The 24210-nt window shown below is 39.4% G+C and overlaps 3 protein-coding genes across 4 annotated transcripts in view; 1 reads left to right on the top strand and 2 right to left on the bottom strand.

The window, feature by feature from the left end:
• The window catches only part of LOC137262123 (ETS-related transcription factor Elf-5-like), a 15927-nt gene extending 11271 nt beyond the window's left edge, over positions 1-4656 (bottom strand). The window contains exon 1 of one of the 2 annotated variants that reach the window (XM_067799899.1): positions 4471-4656. Coding sequence is in view for 1 of the 2 variants with exons in the window: in XM_067799898.1 (XP_067655999.1) it covers positions 1997-2018 (22 nt within the window). In the remaining variant the exon portion in view is untranslated. Of the gene's footprint in view, positions 1-1996; positions 2035-4470 lie in introns of those variants that run through there. The other variant, XM_067799898.1, reaches the window with a different exon arrangement.
• A 1224-nt stretch (positions 4657-5880) lies between these two features.
• Positions 5881-9853, bottom strand: LOC137262074 (serine-enriched protein-like). The gene is made up of 4 exons (XM_067799859.1): positions 9613-9853; positions 9091-9290; positions 8819-8976; positions 5881-5943 (listed from the first exon to the last, which is right to left on the bottom strand). The coding sequence occupies exons 1-4, from the start codon at positions 9753-9755 to the stop codon at positions 5881-5883; spliced, it is 564 nt and encodes a 187-aa protein (XP_067655960.1). The 5' UTR covers positions 9756-9853.
• A 6352-nt stretch (positions 9854-16205) lies between these two features.
• Positions 16206-19269, top strand: LOC137261078 (serine-enriched protein-like). Its single transcript, XM_067798746.1, has 4 exons — positions 16206-16294; positions 16520-16722; positions 16848-17005; positions 19249-19269. Exons 1-4 carry the CDS (start codon positions 16206-16208, stop codon positions 19267-19269), a joined length of 471 nt encoding a protein of 156 aa, XP_067654847.1.
• The last annotated feature ends 4941 nt before the right edge of the window (positions 19270-24210 follow it).

The following is a 24210-nucleotide window of genomic DNA, read 5'->3' as shown; positions in this document are numbered from 1 at the left end:
TGTTCTTAAACACCATGGTGTAACTTCTTGAACAATAAACCTACAAGCGACATGCATATTATTGTATACACAAATAAGAATGATGCAGGTATGTATTTCCTGACCTCGGTATTTTGTATTTCAGCACAGTAAATTGTACATCTTAATATATAATCGAAAAACTGAAATATTCTCTGAAATATACAAGCAAAACCAGTTCTGTATTTTGCACTGCATATTCACATAATGTAGTTTGCCTATGCGTTTAGTGTTTCCGTTATTGTTACAGTGTAAGAAGTTCATGTCAGCACAGTCGCTTAGGTGTACACAACGCGAGTAACACTATCCACCTACAGCTGACAAAACATAAAGGATAAATAATAACCTGTTTGACTGGGGCGGTGGTACGCTGACCTCAAACACGCTATTTGACCTGATGCACAAACTTGAACCTCATTTAGGCATTACACTGCAAACAGCAGCTGACCTGTAACTATCTGCAATCCATGTACCACTAATGAATGCTTGTTCAGCTACTGATTAGCAATTTCTTGTATGTTAAAACATATACGTAAACATTAACTAAATTTATGCATTACAACATCGCTGTAAAACGTATTAAAAACGATTATACTTGACAAAGGATCAGCGGTATATTCAATAGCTATTCTATTCTTGATAAAATGAATTTCCCTGCTGTTACCACATATGTGTAAGAATATTTAAAACACTGATGCTTGACATATGCGTCGCCATTTTGTTAATCAGATCCTGATAATTTAACCGACCTTAGGCGAATTAATGTAAAAAGAGAGAGTCAAGAAGATAATAAACCAACAAATCTTCATGTGAGAAGGAAAATGAATGAATGAATGAATGAATGAATGAAACTAATTACTAATAATGCATAAACGTCCAAAAATCCCTTAGCTAAGCAGTTTAGTGAGTTTAGTTATACTCCTCAGCAATATTCGAACGGTGTGGCGGTCTTGCCTAAGTAAGAATGATTAAAGCACCAGGGAGTAAGTTTCATAAAGTGTAAGTAATTGAAATAAATAAATAAATAAATAAATAAATAAATAAATAAATAAATAAATAAATAAATAAATAAATAAATAAATAAATAAATAAATAAATAAATAAATAAATAAATAAATAAATAAATTCCCTCAACATTTCTTGCCTGCCTGCCTGCCTGCTTGCCTGCCTGCCTGCCTGCCTGCCTGCCTGCCTGCCTGCCTGCCTGCCTGCCTGCCTGCCTGCCTGCCTGCCTGCCTGCCTGCCTGCCTGCCTGCCTGCCTGCCTGCCTGTCTGTCTGCCTGTCTGTCTGTCTGCCTGTCTGTCTGTCTGCCTGTCTGTCTGTGTGGTGGTGTGTATGCGTTTCCACTTCTATGTTTCTACAGCTGTTTAATTTCGTCAAACCCATCACATACAGGTTAACTCATAAAAGGTAGGGATTGACTATCATTGATGCAAATGTTCAGAAATAGAAAGCATTTCCATACTACGCATACCAGATAGCAACCAAGAGCCATACAGCGTTAATATAACTAACAAGTCATGACACTTGCACAGGCTACGCTGAGGCGCTCGTTTATGCTGCGTGCACGGTACATTTTGCACGAGTGAACGTTGAATGGGTAGTTACGGCCACATGTTCTGAGAAAACAGTTCAGTCTTGCGTAGCTGAGGATGAATGAGCCGTTGAAGTAACTGCATATAATGCAAACGAAGATTATTTGAGTGCACACCACATTTTAAAGTCACTGTCTGTATCCTGTTAGGGTATTAGTCATTTGAAAAACGAATCGACATGAAAACGAATAATTTCTTCAGTCTGCACAGTTTTCGGTGCGTTCCCTCTGCTATGTGCGTTTGCGTCCGGTGCGAGAGGTTGCTATTATTATAAAGCTATCAATAGACACTATGCCGTAGTGCGAGATAGACCTACACCTTCTACAAGGCGTTCCGGCATAGTTCATGAAATAAAGCTACATGTAAGAAAACGAGGTATTACCTAGACACACAGAGTCCGCCATTGTTGAAATTTGGTTGCCAGTCACGTGATGAGCGTTCGGGGTTAAAGGTTGGTAAAATTTGTAAACAAACGGTCTTCTTGGTTGTGTGTTTGTGGGCAACATTTTCAGCTAACCTGATGTGTCAGGGAATATTATCAGCCAAACACTGCACGTAAAGTCAATGATGCATTGTGATTATTGACGACTGATTACACCCTGAACATGTGTATTATGGTTGGAAGGGTGAGATTTCGGTTTGAGGTGACGATAGTGTTGGAGGTGGAGTTGCGATGGTAGTGATGGAGGTAGAGTGGTAGAGACGAGGTAGAGGTGATAGTGGTAGACATGACGGTAGATACATGAGTGGTGGAGGTACTGGCAGGAGTTGGATGGGTGTGGCAGTGGTAGATATGGGATAGAAGTGTTGGTGGTAGACATGGGGGCAGTTGTGATATATGTGTAGTGGTGGAAATGAGATAGAGGTGTTGGTGGTAGACATGGGGGCAGTTGTGATATATGTGTAGCGGTGGAAATGGGATAGAGGTGGTAAAGGTAGACATGGGGGCAGTTGTGATATATGTGTAGTGGTGGAAATGAGATAGAGGTGTTGGTGGTAGACATGGGGGCAGTTGTGATATATGTGTAGCGGTGGAAATGGGATAGAGGTGGTAAAGGTAGACATGGGGGCAGTTGTGATATATGTGTAGTGGTGGAAATGGGATAGAGGTGTTGGTGGTAGACATGGGGGCAGTTGTGATATATGTGTAGCGGTGGAAATGGGATAGAGGTGGTAAAGGTAGACATGGGGGCAGTTGTGATATATGTGTAGTGGTGGAAATAGGATAGAGGTGTTGGTGGTAGACATGGGGGCAGTTGTGATATATGTGCAGTGGTGGAAATGGGATAGAGGTGTTGGTGGTAGACATGGGGGCAGTTGTGATATATGTGTAGTGGTGGAAATGGGATAGAGGTGTTGGTGGTAGACATGGGGGCAGTTGTGATATATGTGTAGTGGTGGAAATGGGATAGAGGTGTTGGTGGTAGACATATGAGGGCAGTTGTGATATATGTGTAGTGGTGGAAATGGGATAGAGGTGTTGGTGGTAGACATGGGGGCAGTTGTGATATATGTGTAGTGGTGGAAATGGGATAGAGGTGTTGGTGGTAGACATGGGGGCAGTTGTGATATATGTGTAGTGGTGGAAATGGGATAGAAGTGTTGGTGGTAGACATGGGGGCAGTTGTGATATATGTGTAGTGGTGGAAATGGGATAGAGGTGTTGGTGGTAGACAGGTATATATAGGTAGTATTATACATCTACCACTGCAACATGTACCTCATATCTACCACTGGTATGACATCTGGGAAGTGGATATAGTGGTACAGGTGACAGAGGTAGACCTCAGGGTACGTGTGATATATGTGGAGTGGAGGGGGGGGAGTGGCATGGAGAGTTGGAAGTGGTAGAGATGTTTGTTGTAGTGATGGTAATGATGGTGGAGGTAGAGGTAGAGGTAGAGGTGATGATCAGAGAGCTGCTGCGGGTGGTAGTTGCAGTGGTTCAGGTGCTGGCGTTTGCTTGGCCTTCAGTGGTACTGGGGTTGTGAGTAGTGTAGTGCAGGTATAAGTCCGTGTGCAGGCATATTTGGTCGTAGTGGTCCCAGCTGTAGTTGTGGCCATTGTATTAAATTAAGCCGGGGTAATAGCAGGAGTTATTGTCACAGCCTCATCGCTAGTATTATATCACCATGCAACAACACTGGGTCAGGAAATCCACATCACACAGACAGGTAGCCATGTTCAATAGCAGTACATATGTACACCGTTGTCATTCAGCGTTTAATGTACTTTGATATTTGTATCCCACAACACGGCCTACCTTACATGCATGAGTAACCACTCGTAAATATAATGGATACACTTGTCTGTCACAGCTTGCGATTTGCCTGTCCATCTGTACGTATTTGTGTTTGCATATGTGTGCAAGTAAGTAATGTATGGGTGGTTGGAAAGATGGGGGTGGATAGATTTGAGTGTGAGAGTGAGAGAGCGAGAGAAAGAGAGAGAGCGAGATAGCAGAGAGAAAGAGAGAAGGGGAGACTGTTCTGTGTATGAGTGTGTAGTTTGAGAGATGGTGTGTGTGTGTGTCCATGCGTATACGTGTGTATGTGTGGGTGGATGGATATAGATGAATGAATGGATGTGTGAGTGTGTGTGTGGGTGGGTGGGTGCGTGTGAAAGAGATCGAGTGTGTCTGTACGTTCGGGGGACGCACATATGAACAATGGATAAATGTGGGGGAGTGGTGCTTGTGCATCTCCCCATTCCCCCATCCTCTTTTGTTCTCTCTTTCTCCTCTCTCTATAAATGTTTTTGCTTTCTTCAAATATACCTCAAATCCGAGCGTTCGCTGCTAAGCAGACGCATCACCACCCCTAAGACATACAGTCAAGTCACAAAAGTCAGCCTTACCTTTATCCAGGGTTTGTTGTACGATAGCAACCAGCGTGTGGTTTCCTAATAATAGGCAACCTCATATTGTGCTCGTGTGGCTCGCAACTACACAAATAAAGGTCGGTGAAGGAAGCATGTGTAGCTGTCTCACATTTACCCACACACATGGGCCGTTCCCATTCAGCTCAAACATAGTTGGAATATGACGAAATTCCCTCCTTCTTCCTGGTTGGCTACCTTGTAGCCAACCAAAAGGCGGAAGAAGGGAATCCCCCTTTATAACCGCGATTACGGTGATCTTGCTTCCTGATTGACCAACTCGGAAGGGCTCATAGTACAAATAGTCTCGATCTATTTTCTGAATGTTCTTTAGTGCGTGTGGTACCTGCCTTCATGTCACTTATTAATGAATGTAAGTAAATGTTTGAATAAACGTCGAAATGATGATACGTCTGCACTAATTGAAACATGATGCAGTTAATGATGGATAGGTAGGACATAAATCTAACTGATCCCTGAACATGCCATAAGACACTTTGTATGAAGGAATGAAAGTAAACATTTATTTCTAAATTGACACATTCAATATCAGCCCTGAAATAAAGAATATTAATCAATGTTGTCATCAGGTCAATTCTAATTCCAATACATGTATGAAATCCAATGTGACCTGATCTGTTCACCATTCACAAAATGTCGTTTATATCCATAAACAGAAGCATGAATCACAGATCAATTTCTCCCGCACAGGTCACAGTGACCCAGTAAACCCAGCGTACTGTAATCTATTCAACTGTAAATATTCTCGGTCAGGGCTCGGTGACACAAAACGTTGGCTCACTCACACATACAGCTGATGCTGCAAGCGGATAGATTACACCGGGTATAATCAGGTAGTATATTACTTCCTGGTCCAGCCCCATGACACGCCTCTGAGAATCCCCACCAGAAGAGCTCATGTGTATCGATAATAATTCTGGAAACATTTACAAAAGGCTTTAAAACGTGACCCGATACTTTAAAAAAGTTAGGTGTGACATAAGTGTTAATCTATTCAAACACAATCTTTTCTCAGGAGCAGGAAGGCCGCATGCTTTTCATTACGGAGATATTTGTCGCATGTGCGTGCGTGCGTGCGTGCGAGCCTGCCTGCCTACCTGCCTGCCTGCCTGCCTGCCTGCCTGCCTGCCTGCCTCAATGTGTGTTTCCATGTGTGTGCATTTAGTACACATAATATAAGACAGGGAGAAATAGACGTACGAATGATGTGAGGGGAAAGGGCGAGTTGGTGTTTTTTCTTCAGTAACTAATTTTTAGTGACAAAATATTTACTAAATATACCCGTATGACGTTGGCCTCTCACACAGGCACAATACTTGAGACAAACTCCGGATCAAGCCATGCCCTACTTGACAACACAATTACCAGTCAGAATGGTTTCTCAGAACCAGTCTTGAGAGTGGTTAGGTTCCGTGTACTCTTGCAGCATTGCTGTGAATCGGGAGAAATCTCTTTACACTATACATCCGCCCAACAGATTAAATCCGTGTACACTGGCTGTCGAACAAGTAAGATACATGTCCACAATCAGTCGGAGAGATAGATCAGTACACTTAACGTTGGTCAGGCTCGATCCCAGTATAAAATCCGTCGGATAAGCATGCACTAACAGACTAGATCATTGTAAACTACCTTCTGGTAGATCATTTCTCTGTACACAATACGCTGGACAATTTCGATTCCCTGTACACTACTCATAGGACAGGACTGATACCCTGTACACTATTCATAGGACAGGGTTAGCCCCCTGTACACTACCCATAGGACAGGGCTGGCCCCATGTACACTACCCGTAAGACAGGACTGGTCCCCTGTACACTACCCATATTACAGGACTGATACTCTGTACACTACCCATAGGACAGGACTGGTCCCTGAATGCTACCCATAGGACAGAACTGGTCCCCTGTACACTACCCATAGGACAGGACTGGTCCCTGAATGCTACTCATAGGACAGAACTGGTCCCCTGTACCACCTTTTTTGCAGAACAGGTTCCCTGTACACCGCCGTCGGACAAGAATTCTAATTTCAAAAATACTACGATTTAAGTTTAAATGTACGTGCCCTCTCAGTGGGACAATAATTTTGCGATAGTTTAACCTCCGCTGAGGATTTACAGACAGGAACACACACTACGAATTAAGTGAAAAGGGAAGTTACATTTGTCTCACATATCTTTCCTCACACCCTTCTCATTTCATGTCATTACACACTGATATAGATATGATATATCTACGCCGTTGGCTTTATCAGACACGACACCTCTTGAGTTGCAAACACATCTAGACAGACATTACACCGCTGCCATAACAGACGGGCCCTTCCTGGCAAGCTTTCCTAGAAAGCAAACAAGCCTTGGAAATTCATCAACCGCCCTGAGGTCAATTATTCGCTGTTTGTTTTCCTCGTAAATGATTTACCAGTGAGTGAGTTTAGTTTTACGCCGCACTCGGCAATAATCGAGCTACACGGCGTTAATAATTTACTGAATGAAAGTGTAGCTCACAAAACGTTGCATTCGGGATGACATGTTCTTTGTATAAAAAAGTATAGTGATATATATTTAGTGATTTGGTTGGGGGCGGGGTATGATTTCACAGGGACCCGATCTCTCCCAATCGTCATGCATCCAATCGCTCGCACACAAAAGTGATACGCGAAAGTGGCAACAGATGTCACATAACATACGTTACACAGACTCTTGCAATGGCAAAGGAAACCGAGTTCCTAACTGGAAAGCTCGTTCCCAGTTCGGAATAGCCCCAGTAAAGACACCCACAAACACAATCTGGGTAAATGTATAGGGTAGCTTAGTGGTTACAGCGTTCGCTCGTTTCGCCGAGTGCCCGGACTCAGTTCCCCACATGGTTGCAGTGTGCAAAGTCTGTTTCTGGTATAATCCACCGTTGCGTTGCTGGAATATTGCTAAAACAGCTTAAAACCATAATCACTTGCTCTCGGAATGATGTGTAACAGAACATTTAACTGTGCTCTTTTGCCACAATACCAAGAGCAAGATTGACTCATACATGTGGAGCCTCAGTAGGAGCCAGCTCCCTTTCACCATGATCCGGACTGACACGCACCTTCCTAGTTTTTTGCACCCGATGACGCCAGATCCAGATATACAGCGTCGGCGATGATTTACAGTTTCAGGATGTCAAACTGCAATTCCGAGAATGGCCGTACTGAAGTACGGGCATGACACGTAATTTCTGAGAAATGTGTTCAACGATGCCTGGCAGTGGTTATCCGTTGTTTGCTCAAAGATCACTCCAAGCTATAGTCTGCCATAAGTTAAAAAGTAACGCCACGAGCTGGACGGATATACGTGGCATGTTTGACTACACGGATTGCACATCCCATCTGAATAATGAGATTGGGCGGTTTCCCGGGACGGCATCCTGTTTCAAGTGTAGGCTTCTGTGAAAGAATGTGCACTAAAGAGCCTACGTTTGAAGATTTTCCTCGTCTTAGAGGATGAACACTGCGACTCTTCCATGTCCCCTGGAATGGGGACTGAGGATCTATTTAGTCAAATATAAACATCGGCTTCCGTGAATAGCATAACATTACGCGATGATAAAGAGACACAGTAACAAATACGTTATCATATCAATAGCACTTTAATAACATATACGTAAAAAATAATCTGGTATAAGATTCTCTCACAGGGCTTGAAAATGCACATGTACTAACATACATCGCTTTTTACAAAAATAGTAACGTGCATTACGTAGTAATATCGACACCCAGGACACTGTGGACTACTTTTTGACGTTTTAACGTCCATGGTAGAAATAGGTCACGAGGTCATTAATGACCAGTAGCTCACTAGACCCGCGTTTCAACGGATAATCACATATTCTCAGCACTATGTTGATCCCTTGTTTTGAAGGGGCACGCATATCCAGTTTGGATCGTCCTTGCTGTACAACATCTGTATCATATTTATTGCCAAAGGTACCCATGTTGTGGAAGGCAATAATTATCTATTTAACGCATTCGATTGGCTGGTGAGCTGAAAAAAAGAAAATGGAAATGATATAAATATTTCAGTTCGGACATTCGAAATATTGCCAATGATTACTGGATACGATATCACACTGGCTCGAGTCTGCAGAGATTCGCTCCTTGGGCGTTTACCTATTTGCATGAACGTACCTACTTGGGGCGATGTGTACCCCAAAATAATCTATTTTACCATAAGAACATGTGTATATGCAACATACATACATGTGTATCTATCTATCTATGTTTTGCTGTGATATGTGTCTTGTAGACCATAGAGGGGAATGCTTACCTTACAGATGAGTTTCTGGGACACCCTCTTGTGTTGATAGTTCCAAGCAGAATCGAGAATTTGTTTGCCTTCACCACGATCCTGTGATCTCTGTATGAATTTTGTGCAGGCAGTCTGGAGGTCGGGGAATCCATATTCGACAGACGCGCAGAGTAGACCTACGGAACGGAATGAATTTGTACAGAATAATGTTGAAGAAGCAATCCCGGAGTTTCCATTTTAAAACATGTCGAAATTCAAAGAGCAATGACGCTTCATATTACATGACATACCGATTACGTTGTTGGCATCAATCTTGACCTTTCCTGAGTGTACGAATGTGATGAACCTTCTGAAATCCTCCACAAGATAGTCGTGCATGTCAATCACTAGCTTCTGCTGCAGAGGTGAACGATTTCCTTTCTTTGACTTTTTACTGGATGATTCGGCCTCAGCTGTCCTTTGGTGTTGAAGAATCAGTTGATACAAGCACCTGCAAAACATAAAACTACTTGTTGTAGTTTGCATTACAAACAAAGATGATACAAAAATCAACACTCCCTTTCCTGAAATGACACAGCGTTATATCTAATCTAATTTGGGAACGTTCAACTTGGGGGTTAATAGATGTACTACATCTCAGCAAACATTACCATTTCTGCATTCTATCGTTTCATTCATTAAGTTTGTGCTTTTTGTGTGTGAAAAGGAGACAATCGTGTGAATTGGATTAATCAATGGACATACTTTGATGTTCGTCGTAAAAGTGCCTGGGACACGAACCAGGCACCAGGCTTACTGTCATCCGTTCTTACCTGCTTCTCGTAGCCAGAATGGCTTTGACTCCATAGATAGGGGCATGTCTCTTCCCGACTAGGAATGTGACGTCACACATCTCAGGCATATCAAGAATGAGGGCCAGGCTATCATGCAGACCCCTGGTGCTTTTCAATATCATGACCTCCCCTTGGGTAACGGGGCGAGGCGGCTTCACCGCGAAGCGAGATGGAGCGTCATCCTCAGAACACTCGCTAGAATCATACCCGGAAGAGGAACTTTCGGCTGAAAGATATGAATATAGAATGTTAATATCAATATTGTCCGATTAACTTACATCTAATATTATCGATTATTATGCACTCGTCTTTCTAGTCTCATCTCCTTCCTCAACAAAACATAATGAGATATAAAGTTACGTCTGTGAATGGGAAAATGCTTACTTTGGGGGAAAGTGGTAGGGGATTCGAACCCATACATTAATCAATACTTCATACTCCAATACGACTGCACAATAAACAATACAAAATGCGGACACACACAATTTTGAAAACATTTCAGTCAGTCGGCAAAATAACGTTTTCGGTAGTTTTCATTGAGCTCTAAGTTATTTTCTGCTCTTAAGACCATTTTACACCTGGTCTACCTTCTAATTCTAGCTGACGCACTTCCTCAAGAATGTCACAGTCCAACAGTTGAACACGAGAATCGCAACGGTTCATGTTTCTGGTTGTTATATATTATTCCAGTATAGGTACAAAATCCTGGTGTTGTAATCCGACGTGTATGAAAGTATGTCCGAGAATGAGTGACCACCAATTGTAGTTTGCCCGTTATATACCCCTGGGTGTCAACACTATGATGGAGATGTCAGTGCCACAATGCCGTTGTCCAGAGAACTCCTATGTTGACACATAGGCTTCACCTTCTCATGTCAGTTGCTCTTGTGATTACAACAATGACCACCACGTGACCACTGACAATCTGCCCAGCACTTGTCAATAACGAAAACACTGACATAATTAACTAATCAATAGGTGTAAATGAGAGGGAGTTTAGTTTTGATTGGGATTAGTCAACCAAGCTTCGTGTGAACCGCGTCACTTTGAAGAAGGATTTAGTGTAAAGATGCTTGATTAAACTGTTTGTATCAGATTAAGGAAGCTGAGATTGATTTGGCAAGACAAAAGGCCAAAGCAGAACCAGGCAGCTACACCATGTACAATATACTATTGTTCCGCCTGAGGCAAACTATGGGGTAAATGCAGGTTGACAGCGCTTAGAAACACTATTTACTTTACGATTGTTGGTGACAGCTTTGCATTTTTGTAAACTAGGTTTATAGCAAAAAGGAAAAGGCTGCATTCAGCAAGTTAATTAAAAGAGGCCACTTGAAACGAAATGTTACACGGGACAAACATATGCATGAATCGAAAGCTGTTCAATGTTTTACTTAAAAGGCTATTGTTGGAACATCAATACGTACTAATGCAATGTAGTGTTTATAGAAGGCGTTTATTGTATATATTAATGTGGTTGAATACCTATGGCATAAAGGGTGAAGTTTCAAAGCTTCACAACAAAATTATTCATAATTTCAGAAAATTATCACGAAATGGAGGATTAACATGCATTACATTGGTTTTACTTTTAAAGTTCGATAGATTATTCTCTGAGACGAAATTCTTCAAAGGCAATTAGAAGTTGGTGAGGTAATACAAGACACTATTATGGATGACAACTTCTTTAATTCTTTTAATACGACGTTTCAAGGCTAATTCTTGCCCCTTCGTCAGGTGAAGTAGCCTCGAAACGTCGTGTTAAAAGAATTAAAGACGTTGTCACCCATAACAGTGTCTTGTATTATTCTCTGAGACGTGGAACCTGTATCATTACATGCATGTAGTAAATACTCAGAAACAGTAATATAACAATAAAGTATGTAGACATATACGTAAAATACGGCATAATGTGCACATGTGATAAATTACACGGAAAAAGCTAATAACTGTCATATTTCTATTGTACATTACCTCCTTGATGAAGATTTGGAATATTCATTCCTGTATCTTAGTGGTGGTGTACATTTTTGTCGACATACAAATTATGATAATTTGATTGTTATGGTTCTCTCTTAATATTTTTTATCATATAATCAGATAAAATGTTGTTTCTTGTAAAAATGTGTGAAAAGTTGCTTGTACACATCTATGGTTTGGCTTTGAAGAACAGATTGTACTAAACATCGAACATCCACAACGTGACTCTGAAAGAAAAACAAAATCACTTTAATTTCCTTTCATCTGCATCACTACCGTTCTGGGTAATCCAGTGAACAGAACACACAGCAAACACATGTTGAATAAAGAGACTGAAGCGTAGTTAAGTCATCTGAAGCACGAAGCCTGTCACTACACGGTGCACACCGTGCAGATATAGTGTGAATTTATTTGAAAACATTGGACAACGTATGGGGAGGTGTCGGTTTACATTAAGGGGAGTATACAAACCAAACAGCTACACACGATCAAGCAGTTAGCGCACTGTTTTCATTTGAAACAGCTACTACGAAACATATGACTACAGATGGCTTGTTTTAGACATTTGTGTAATGCCACCATTGTTATAGTAAACTTGCCTTGAATAATGTAACTTAATGCCAATATACACGGGTCACTCCACACGGACCTAAGAGAGATTTGTATTGAAATATATTCACCTATGAACACTATTAAATGAAATCCAAAGCCGACAAGCGCCTTGTAGAAAGGTTTTTTACTGTACAACGAATAGTAGGTTTGGGGTCTTGAAATCGTGCATATTAAATATTACTTCACAAGATATGATCTGTTTTCTGAACCCATCAGACATTTTGGAAAGAGCTAAATGAAGCTCAGCGGCATGATATTATAGCTATACATTGCTGGGTTATAATCCAGAATTGTAAATCTACAATAACATGAGCATCTAGAATTTTGTAAACAGCGACGGTTATTTTTGTTATTCGCCGTCTCGTCCATTACAACGTGGCACTTTTTGTTACCCAGACTGGTGCTGGAACCCACTGGGATAAGACGTGGAGTGACGGGCTCTGAATCCCTACACTGCCGCTTTAGTCAAGTGTATGTAGAGGAGGTGACTAAATACCTCTTAGTACGGAGATGGGGTGGGTGTATGTGTGGGTGGGCGAGAGGAAGGTAGGATGGGTGTGTGGGTGATGCATGCGTGAATGTTCTTTTGTTGTGACGTAAGTACAATATGTATTTATATTTGTCTTAAATGTTTTACTTTGGTGCATGGTTACATTGTCTTATAGGCCGAATGGCAGGGTGATATGTAACACGTTTTTAACAGTGTCAAGCACCGAATATTAGCATATGACATATTAATATTAAGATAATCTTCTTCTGTCTGGGCGATGTATCCGTGTCATAGCATTTGTTTTGTCCTGTTTAAGCAACCACACACATGCATGTTCGAGCCAAATTAAATTCTATAATGTCGACAGCACCTAATGTGAGACAAAACACCCGCATCATTCTGGGATTTTCCCTCATCTTTAAGGCTGCGATACATTAATTAATATGTGTGTGTGTGTGTGTGTGTGTGTGTGTGTGTGTGTGACAGCCATGACTTTTAGACAATTACGGTGTCATCACTCAGTAGATAAAACCGTTTACGAAAAAATATTGTCATCAAACTTCATTTTGTGATGGTTGTTTCATCTTGTTTGCTATTAACATTAACAGACTGCTTCCCTTTATTTCTTCACGTGTCCTAAATACAACAATACAACAGTATACGATATGAATCATATTTCTATAAGAAAGGCTTCACACTGCTGAATGGCAATAATTCATGTTCAGTTTCATATCAGACAAATATGGATACTCTAGACTCAGTTCATCATTGTATCAAAACGGTTTGATTCTTCAAAGTTTTATTAGGTAATAACGTCTTTGTATTGACAAATATGAACAAATATTTCATAATGTAACTTAAAGCTTATTATACAAATGCAATCTGTTCTTATTGTGATGACTGATTTATTTATTGTAAGCAACATTCTGACTCATCATACGCATTATTCTGACTCATCTAATACAATATTATGTACAATACTATGTACAATATTATGCAACATTCCCACGTACATTTGTGAACAAAACATGTATTCTGGAGAGGCATTAATATAAGCCATACGGGACTTGTTTGCCAATCCATTTCTAAATGAATAAAATATGTTTAAACGACATGCTGGACTTTTAGTTTTCGCGAAGAAGTGGCCTCAATTTCTCGAAACAAACTTAAGTCTGAGTTTTGACTTAAGTTCGAGTTTTTGCTCAAAGTTGAGAAAACACATTTCACAGAATGAACTGAAATCGCCATAAAACTAATAAGTAATAGAAGGAAATTTGAGTTTGGTGGTTAGAGATTACTTAAATGGTTTATGCTTGTATATTTAAAAAATGCAGTTATGGTAAATTCAGCGGTTTCAAATTGTGAAGCTTAGTTTGAGATTTGAGTTAAAACTTAAGTTTGTTTCGAGAAATTGGACCCTGGTGTCACCTGACTTAGTAATGAGGAGAGTCATCAAACAATGTACATGGTTTCATTTTCAAAATGTACACGCAAAATAACATGTGCGAAGTCATTCTTTCGTGTATGTTTCCCATTGATTCGGAAACCCTTCATCCTCGTGGCATCTCAAGCGCACGTATTAATTTAACATTAACTGCTAACAAAACTTCAACAATCTTAAAACTACTGAATTACTACTGGAAGCAACAACATGGTATTACACAGAAAGATAATGTGTTCCTTCCAACAAATACGAGTCAGAAAGTACTGACAAGCTATATACGTCATTGCCTCAATATTTAATCCCTTCATTCATTGGTATTTACCGATGTTGTGTAGTACATACAATAGTTACGATATGATGCTTCACAACAAAATACCTTAACATGATATGTGCTCTCGACATTAAAGGAAATGCAATGGAAAATCTTTAAAATGCACTAAAAAAATGCATATACACTATGTTATGGCAGATAACTACTGTCGTTCGTAACTTCTGTAAGTGGCATTTCGAACGCGGTATGATGACTAGGAACACATGTTAAGAATTGACAACTTCTTTATTGCAACAAGTGCGATGTAACGGTGTAGATGCTAACACCCTTATCATCACCTGTTTGATGGCTGTGTGAGCAGTTGGCAATTGCTATATTATTTCAAATGTCCAGTTATTATCTATTTACACAGGTGCTTCGTATATAAACAACGCGGTTGTTATAACAAGCCATTTTAAGACCCACAGCTACTTCAGAATATGTTGAAAAGACCAATATGTAACAGGTCTTTCGGCTTTGTTCATAAATCTATCAATCTCACGAATAATCTGATAATCACATCTCTAATTGACCACTTAACTGTTAATCCCCTTTCAGGGCATAGATCCGTAACCCTAACAAATCGCTGAGCCTAATTCCTTAATTACGCCTGTGTTGTGACACGTAACAACCTTCAGCTATGAGGTGTTGCGATAAGCAGATCATGTGGTGACAATTCGTTCGGCGTGGAAGCACGTGGCACGAGCACAGCGCGTGAAGTTGAAGCCTTCGTGTCAACATTGATTTATGAATGACACTGACATTGGTTGTTGTTTTTAGTACAGCTATAAAACGCATCTAATAGTACAAACGGCCATTCCACTCCTGTCTTTGAACATAACACAGCTTAGCTTTATACCCAGTCTCAGTAATTCTAAACAACAAGAATGAACCGTTACGACTCTCGTGTGTGTCTCTTGGATGCTGACGTCCTTGCATTCGAAACATATCAAGCTAATGAAGGCGACGCTGATGGTGAGTTTACCTTTACGGGTGTTTCAAAAATTGTCAAAACAATGGATGTGCTTCTCTTAAGAACTCCTGTATCAGTAAGGCATTTCTAATTCAAATCTACATTGGTTTGTCATGTTTAGATGAACGTTATTCTTGGATTTCATTTATTAGAATATAGTTCAGAAACAAGTCATCAATATTTTGATAACTAAACAGTTTTGTAAGGATCACCTGTCAGAAGTTCGGTTTTATGCTACCGATGACGGGAAGATTAATGAATGAAGGGTTCTTTATTTTAACGGACACAAACTCATTCGATATCCTCAGACTGTGATCAGTTGTAGGTGATCTATGTTTCTGAAACAATATCGAGACCTGTTTTATATCACCAAGAAAAATATTCACTGGCCTCCACAATACAGTTTGCGAAATAGGCACCATTCATTATTTTGGAGATCACACGCTGTGAAATGAGTCGTAGTAATCTGGACAATGTATGAAAATGTACTGAGAACTGAAAATCACAGTCCCTTTTTCGTAACATGTTTATGATAGCTTCCTGTGTGGTTTCAGCTGAAAGTTCTTCATCCGGATACGACTCCAGTGACATGAGCTCGGATGAAGACATGTGCTCTGCCAACTTGCCTGATGTCGTTTCCGGATTCACTACCTCCCGTCCAGGTTCGAGTCGCCCTAAGTCCGTTCCTCACATTGACAGTAAGAGTGTAATGGTGTTCAAGAGTACAGGGGACCTCCAGGACAGCCTTGCTCTCATCCTTGAGATGCCTGACATGTGTGATGTCACTTTTCTTGTGGGCAAAACTAAGGTTCCTGTTCATGGCGTCAAGGCCATATTGGCAACGAGAAGCAGGTATGTTGGATTCTTTCTTAGAGGCACGAATGAAGCGAAATAGTACACATACATATTAATAATGAATTGCTGAATGTCAATTACTTTGCGGGTGTTTTCTAATCTGTTTCATTTTTTCTTTCTTCCAAAAATGTATGTCACATAACAAGTCCATAGCCACAAGAAAATGACCCCGAAAATAATGTTATTTCTATCAGTTTATAAAATGTATTTGTCTTATTTCAGATATCTCTACCAGCTAGTGTTAAAGCACCAAAAACAATCGATGCAAGATATTTCCAAGACGAAAAAATCTAAGAAAGTCAGAGAATCCGCCTTGTCACAGAGACTTCCCATCAACGTTCCTGATTACCAAGCCCTTGACTTCAAGGCATTCATCAAGTTTGTCCACTCGGGAAAGGCAAGAATCGATCTTTGCAACGTGATAGGTGAGAGTCGTCACTTTATGCGTAATAAAATCTCATCACTTTATGCGTAATAAAATGACTGGTTACCATTACATAATACCTTGACAGTTGTTCACGTCTAACTCTATACTGAAATGTGTTTACAGGGCTTCTGTGTTCTGCTGTCGAGTTCGGATTTACTGACCTTCAGGCCGCTTGCATGGAGTTCATACACAGATGTCGAGGTCAAGGTCAAGGTTCAGTACTTCTTGATTATGCATGGAACTATCAACACAAATTGACAGCACAGAAACTTATTTGTCAGGTATGTTCCCTTACATTCGTTTTCATATGCTCATTTGCATAATACATCGAAGAAAAGAGCAAAAACAAATATAGATTGTAAAGACACGATTGTGATGTTTGGCGTACTGATTTTCCATGATAAATCATGTCTCAGTTAAGGCCACTTATATTCAAACGTTTTCATTTTACTTTTTCGCAGCTATCTACAGATACCAGATGAATGAACACCTCAATGTAAAGAGGATCAAAGCCAGCCACTACAATCCCAACGTGATTCGGAAGACGACATCAAGCAGAAGATGAAAGAATCAAAACGAGGAAAGTAGATGATACAAACCAAGACAGACACGATTAGTACTGGAGAATGCCAGTTCACAATACATCTTGTGCCAGAACCAACATCGACGAAGTTCGTCGTGAGCGCTGGAAGAAGGTATCAACAACAACATCTGTCAGACATGGGAGGCCACGAAACGAACATCAACCAACAGCAGAACTGTTAAAAGAAACACCAGTGCAAGGAGCATCAACCGATGTCCACATTGTATAAGGTTACAGTGCAATTTTAAGAAATAAATAATATTCACTCCTATCCCGGGTTTTGTTGTTATAAATACACGCTCACACAAGCACACACACACACACACACACACACACACACACACACACACGCACACACGCACACACACACACATTAATTAATGTATCGCAGCCTTAAAGATGAGGGAAAATCTCGGAATGATGTGGGTTTTTTGTCGCAGTGATGAAACACATTAGGTGCTGTCGACATTATGGAATTTTATTTGGCTCGAACATGCATGTGTGTGGTTGCTTATACGTATACAAGACAAAACAAATGCTAAGCACACACACAAGCACAAACCTAATAACGTTTGTGTACGTATGTACATATATACATACGTATATAGTCATATTTGTCATACACAGTAACGTAGATTAGGAATACTAGGTTCCACGCACACATGAGATAAATGTATTTACATAAGCCCATGGACATTTATACGCATACTCGTAAAATATGTATTAAGTTGTTTTATCTCTTTTGAATACCATAATATCAATATTCTAATTCAACTTAGCATGTAACCCGAGTTCTGGTTGGTCAATGCTAGAAATTTCCGACCGTGCAATCCGAATGTACCCTACTCAAATGGGATAACGCTGTTTTTCAGGGCATTGTCGTTTGCAGATGCCATTGTTTATTTCATTCCCCTATTTCGCTCAGATGGATGGAATACGCGTTAAGAAGACAGCACAGTATCATAAATCTAAATGTAATTTTAACAACTTACTCATAACGGGATGCTGACCACTCTCCGGCGCAACGATGACTTAGCATAACATACTCGCCGCAGTGTTAGATCATTGAACGCTGTGACGTCATTTCACAACAAAACTATTAAGGGCGTCGGCCCGTCGCATCAGCGGGGTATTATCATTTGCAAAGGCCCCCGCTAATTTCTGATAACTAGACGGCTCTTTCATATCAATAATTCCATTCCTTTTATCTACAATGATTTATTCTTCGATGTCAGATTTAGTCATTATGTACTTAACAAACGCGTTGAAGTTGGAAAAGGGAAATCCTTTTCCTGGCGATTGTGTAAGTTGAAGGAGTGATAGGATTAACCTTTGACCTACAGGAACTTTGACCTGGTATGAAACATGAATTTGTTGCAATGGTTAAGGACATATTGAATGGTCCTCATATTGTGACATATTGCTTACATCACTAGCGGTACAATAACGATCCAGTATACATGAACGCCAGGCAGTTAAATGCCACTTACAAACTGATACTAAACAGAATAAAAAGAACTCTAATCTAACTGAAGATTTAATTAACAGGACAAAATGCATGTGATCTCTTAATTGCTATTCCACTTGTTGTTTCAACATGATGGCTAAACGGTAACACCTCGAAGGAAAACGATTCACCCAAAACCTTTGAATGTATCCCTACCTTAATGGGGTAACGCTGTTTTTCAGGGCATCGACGTGTCCTTGCAGGAGTAACATTTGAACCCATAATATTGAGTTGTTGATATGGATTCTTGCATTTTGTTGACGAAGGGGCAAGAATTAGCCTTGAAACGTCGTGTTAAAAGAAGTTGTCATCCATAATAGTGTCTTGTATTATGTATTTTTCAACTACTTATTCAAGTGTACACTCCACTAACTGTCTTAAAACATTGGATTTCGTTGAAGGTACGACTCCATGTTGACTACATTTCATCTAAGATGTCTAGTGTAACAAGGTGAAGTTTCCAGTGCGTCACAATGCTTAATGGGCAATCCAGGCGTCATAATGCATAAAGGTCGTAAAGAGACACACGTGAAGTTCGCCATGCACCTTTCAATTTCACAACAATGTCTACTCGTAAACTCGATGCAGGGAATGGATCTTGTAAAACAGTTCAACATCTGCTATTTTAAAATTCTTATCCACATGAGAACAATTATATATTTGGTTTCGGTTCAGACACTTCCCTAATGAAGAATTTTTATAGCATGAAGCTGAGACAAAACTGTTAAAAATAAAGATGACACCAATTCATTGATGATCACCTTCTTTATTTTAGCAATAGCGCTTACAAACGATATTAAGAAACTATACCGAATTGTTAAAAAAATAAGTTGATCATCCATAAAGTTGTGTCATCTCTATACCAGCAACTTCTAGAATGCCACTCAAACATGTTACAAATAAGTTTACCTATGGTGTACCTTATGCATGGAAAGTTTATTCTGATGCACAGGGAGGCTTTAGAAATAAGGAACGTCTTTGTTCCACTTCATAACAAAATTTGCTGTTGACTGTTAAACGGAGCCATGTTTTTCGCGCCTGTGTATGTGTGATCTCAGGAGGCAACATATGAATATAGATTCCTTTATGTGCCGTGCAGATGTTCTGTTTGGGTACATGTGTTAAATAATTCAAACATCCTTATCAGTATCTTGAAATTGTCTGTGTTGTTCTCAATTCATAAGTTTAAATGGTAAGGAAAGTCTGGAAACATATCAATCTCTGCTTGGCTTTATTCCATTTCCCAATTTCATGCTTTGTTTGGAATTAGGAAGATAGACATAATTATAGCTAAACATAGCTAAACATAGCTTAACTATACAAACACTCTTAAAACGAAACTATCCACCATTTTATTTAATTTCATTATATCTTCTTCTCCAAAGACTTTACCGACATTGAAATGGTTTTAATTTATTTAAGAGATCTTGGACACTGAAAACTGTATGTATGACCCATATGGTCAGCAGAATTGTAGGCTTCGAAAGTATATAGAATGAACACTTTACAAGAATGGCGATATATGAAGTCTCGTGGAGGAGGTAACATCTGAATATAGATTCCTTTATGTGCCTATTTGGGTACTTGTGCCAAAAATTTCAAATATCCTTATCAGTATTTACAAAAATGGCGATATGAACTCTCGTGCAATTCGAAAAGAAAATTTTGCCAAAATGTCAGAGACAATTTATGTTTTGAAAACTACCTTTTCCTTCCCACACCGATAGAAACAGGACGCTGGTTCAGGGCTAGCATTCTTAGAAAGAAACATGCTTTCAACTTTTCGAATCCCCGATTGTTGAGGACGAATTCCATAACCGAAGGAGAAAATAATTTATTCTTGTGTCTAGCCATATAGTTCGTTTTTCAGTTGATATTGATAAGATGATCGCCCGGCCATCTAGGGCCTATTAGACACCAATGACAATAATACAGTATGCGATAATACAGTATGTTAAGTGCTGAGTTATGACTTTTAACATATGGTGTTACACATTTACATTAAACTATCACATAAGATATCAAGACGAAATATTAGTGGATATGGAAGTGTTAACAGTACACGTCTGAACATAGTTATAATAAGTACAACTACGGTACTTAATAGCTTATCGCGCTGCATAGCACAAATATTTTTATCTGAACGAGTTAGTTGGCTAAAATGTGGGTTTACAGTCGAGGCTTGACTACAAAAACGTTACTCCCATGGCCCACTTGCACAGAATGGTCTTAGCGCTACGATTTTGTAAATCCTTAAGATTGCGATCTTAGGCTTTCTACGTGTCACAAAGCGATTGTAGGCTAAGACCATTGTAAGTTACAATCAAAACTTACAAATATTCCCTTGTAGTCGGTGGCAAAATGGCGTTCCAAATAATCAGCTTCACGTTTCCAAATTGTCTAAGCTAAAAACATCACTATTTACGGTAATGAACCACAAAACTACCGAGCCGATATACATTTACATAACACAACATACATTTTTGATAACCAAGGAAGGATAGTATCTGTCGGTGTCTGTAAACGATTTGCAATGGCAATTACCTTCTCAAGAACTCAATGTAACTCAGCTAATCTTAGCTTTTACGCAAGTTGCGAGTGGTTTCCCTTTGCATATTATGCCGTTGCAGGAGAGTCTGCCATGTCCATTGTATTTAATGTTGTGATACCGTAGAGCTCCGCATATATTTTATTTCGGTCAATGTTTTTGTGAATAAGAGTAGTATTGTATATCATTGTATTTTCATGTACCACCGTGGTTGTTGTTTTGAGAATAAAATCTTCTGTTCTGGTCTTCTTGCTGCAATTCACTTCAACTCAAGAGGCGCAAAGCGCAATGAGCTTTTCCGTGCTGTTAACGTTAGACAGGAGAAGCGTGAAAGCGTACGCGAACTTGTCTGAGATATCGTTGGACTGCGCCGGAATCCTCTCATTTAGCCTGACTCAGTGAAAACTGGTCACTCACAGAGCGAAAGAGAGATTTGTCTGACTGGGGCTAGTATTTTTGACAATATTTAGTTACGATGAGCCATAGTTTGTTTCAATAAAATGCTCATCGTGGGATTCGTGAAATTTGTATTAAAGAAAGTTACATGTACACTCTTATGGTATTATTTGAATATGTTTAGTGATTTGAGGAAATGATCATTTGGTGATATTATTAGTGACATCTGTATCGAAGTACGATACATTGTATAATTAGTGACATGATTTTAACTGCACCTACGATCACCGCCAACAAGAAAATACCATTCCCAAAGAACGTGGCACAAGAATGGGATGGAATGGACAACGCTGACATTGGATTTGGGGATTAGGAGTACGCCTAGACAAATTCAGGAATGTAGTGAGAATAGAGACTACGTGAAGGACGGCTGGGTACTAGCATCTCACAAAATCTGTGGTCGAAGGAAAATTTCAGTCACATGTCCGTTTTACACAGTTACGTTTATTCATCTCATGAGATCTACCGCATATAGTTACTTTCTACACCCTTTGGTTTATATCCCTACATTGTCACAGTAAATATATGCACTAGTATCAAACCATATATATTGCAAAGAATACACGCCCATAATACTTAATGCAAACGGGGTTTAAAAAACCCCAACTTGTACAGTGAATGAACCGAAGAAAAGATGATCAAGGTTGAAGAGTAAACACAGGTAAAGAGGGGCTTCTGCTTTGATCTAACGCGTGGATGGCAACTAAAAGGGAACATGCAACACAATGCATGTTCCAGTAAGTCATTTAGCCGCTGCTGAGCATACTGAAACAACAGCTTCCCAGAGATTTAGGGCTATATGGGATTTATTGTTAGTTGTCATGCAGTCCTGTGTAACAATCGTGTTTGATCTGCAACGCGCGCATAATTAAACAAGTTCACTTCCAATGGATTCTCATATTCCTAACACCTTCACTCCTCTATTTTATTCTTTGAACACACGCGTGCGGAGACCATTGGCAATATATTCAGTCATTAAATAGATACACTTATTAATACTAAATGGTTTAAATATATCAATGGTGACAACTATACAGGTGACTTAAAATGTAGTGTATTCTCTCAAATGTTTCACACATTGTGTTCCTACGTTATATTTTCTCCAAACAAACTTTAAATATATTTCAAATGAATGATGATATTAGCTAAATATCGTTAAGACTTATTACATTTCGTCACTTAATTAAATCTAAGTCCGTTGAAAATATACTTTTGTATTTCTAAATGTGTTTAGGGGGGCTTTGTCATTTTGTCTTGACAGTTGTCTCTACAAGGAAATATGCATAAGAATCTATGATTTCGATCCTTTTACTCAACATGGAACATTTTACTAAGTGACTACTTATTGATGATTAATCTGATAATGTGAAGTAAAAAGTAAGCGAGGCGTAATATTAGTATGTATACTTTACATACATCTGTGGAAAAAAAAACAAACATCAAAACTAACAAGCGCATATGCATAAATAAGCCAACGTTAGGTTTTATTATAAACAAGACATTATATAATGAGCACATTATTGAAAGAAATTCTTGAAAGATACAAGAAATTGTGTCATGGCACATAGAAATTGTTATGATCATACAATATGACACTGACTCATGTCAAGCTATTTTCAGTTTGAAAGTCGTGACAAATTAATTCACATAGATGGATACTGATGTGCCAGCATCTTCTGAAGTTTATCTTGGCATTAACTCATAAACTAATTGACGGTAAACAGTTACGTACACACTGCAGTGCAATCTCATTGATGATCTAGTTACCGCGCAAAGAATGATCTGTTGTCTTAGTTGTTCCGTTGTGATTTCAGAGATATTGCCAGAACGCATTTCGCCATTGTATTTGTGATTAAAGAAAACACCTTGAAAATGTATGACAGGCATGAAGATAACAAGAAAGATCGATGAACCGGTCTGTGATTCGAAGGAAAAAGCATTGTTTTTGAAACATTACATGCGAAACGGTTTTGTGACACGTGTGTATATTCGAAAGAAACTGTATTGTTTTCTAACAATTCAGACTTGTTTTGTACTGTGCAATACCATAGCGTACCTACCTGATTATCAACAGGAAGCCACCTGATACCTCAATTTAACATAAATACCTCAATTCAACATATAGTATTAACAAGTTATAGTACCTGCAGTGTTCATTATCAAATGCAATATATGAAAAAAACACAATTGAACTATTTTTTTATATATTCTACTAGTTCTATATAGCTGGACAAGAGGCTATTGTTCAAGTTCTAAATATCTTTCAAGAACTACATACTTTCCTTCGAACAAATAGATGTGGAACTATTTTGTGATACGTGTGTTTGTGCTAGCGAAACGTTTTTCTTTCAAGCAAATCAGACATGATGATGATAGAATGTTTTGTACTGTG

Source organism: Haliotis asinina, chromosome 14 (assembly GCF_037392515.1).
Source record: "Haliotis asinina isolate JCU_RB_2024 chromosome 14, JCU_Hal_asi_v2, whole genome shotgun sequence".
Taxonomy (NCBI): Eukaryota; Metazoa; Mollusca; class Gastropoda; order Lepetellida; family Haliotidae; genus Haliotis; species Haliotis asinina.
This window is presented reverse-complemented; position numbering and strand designations above follow the sequence as displayed.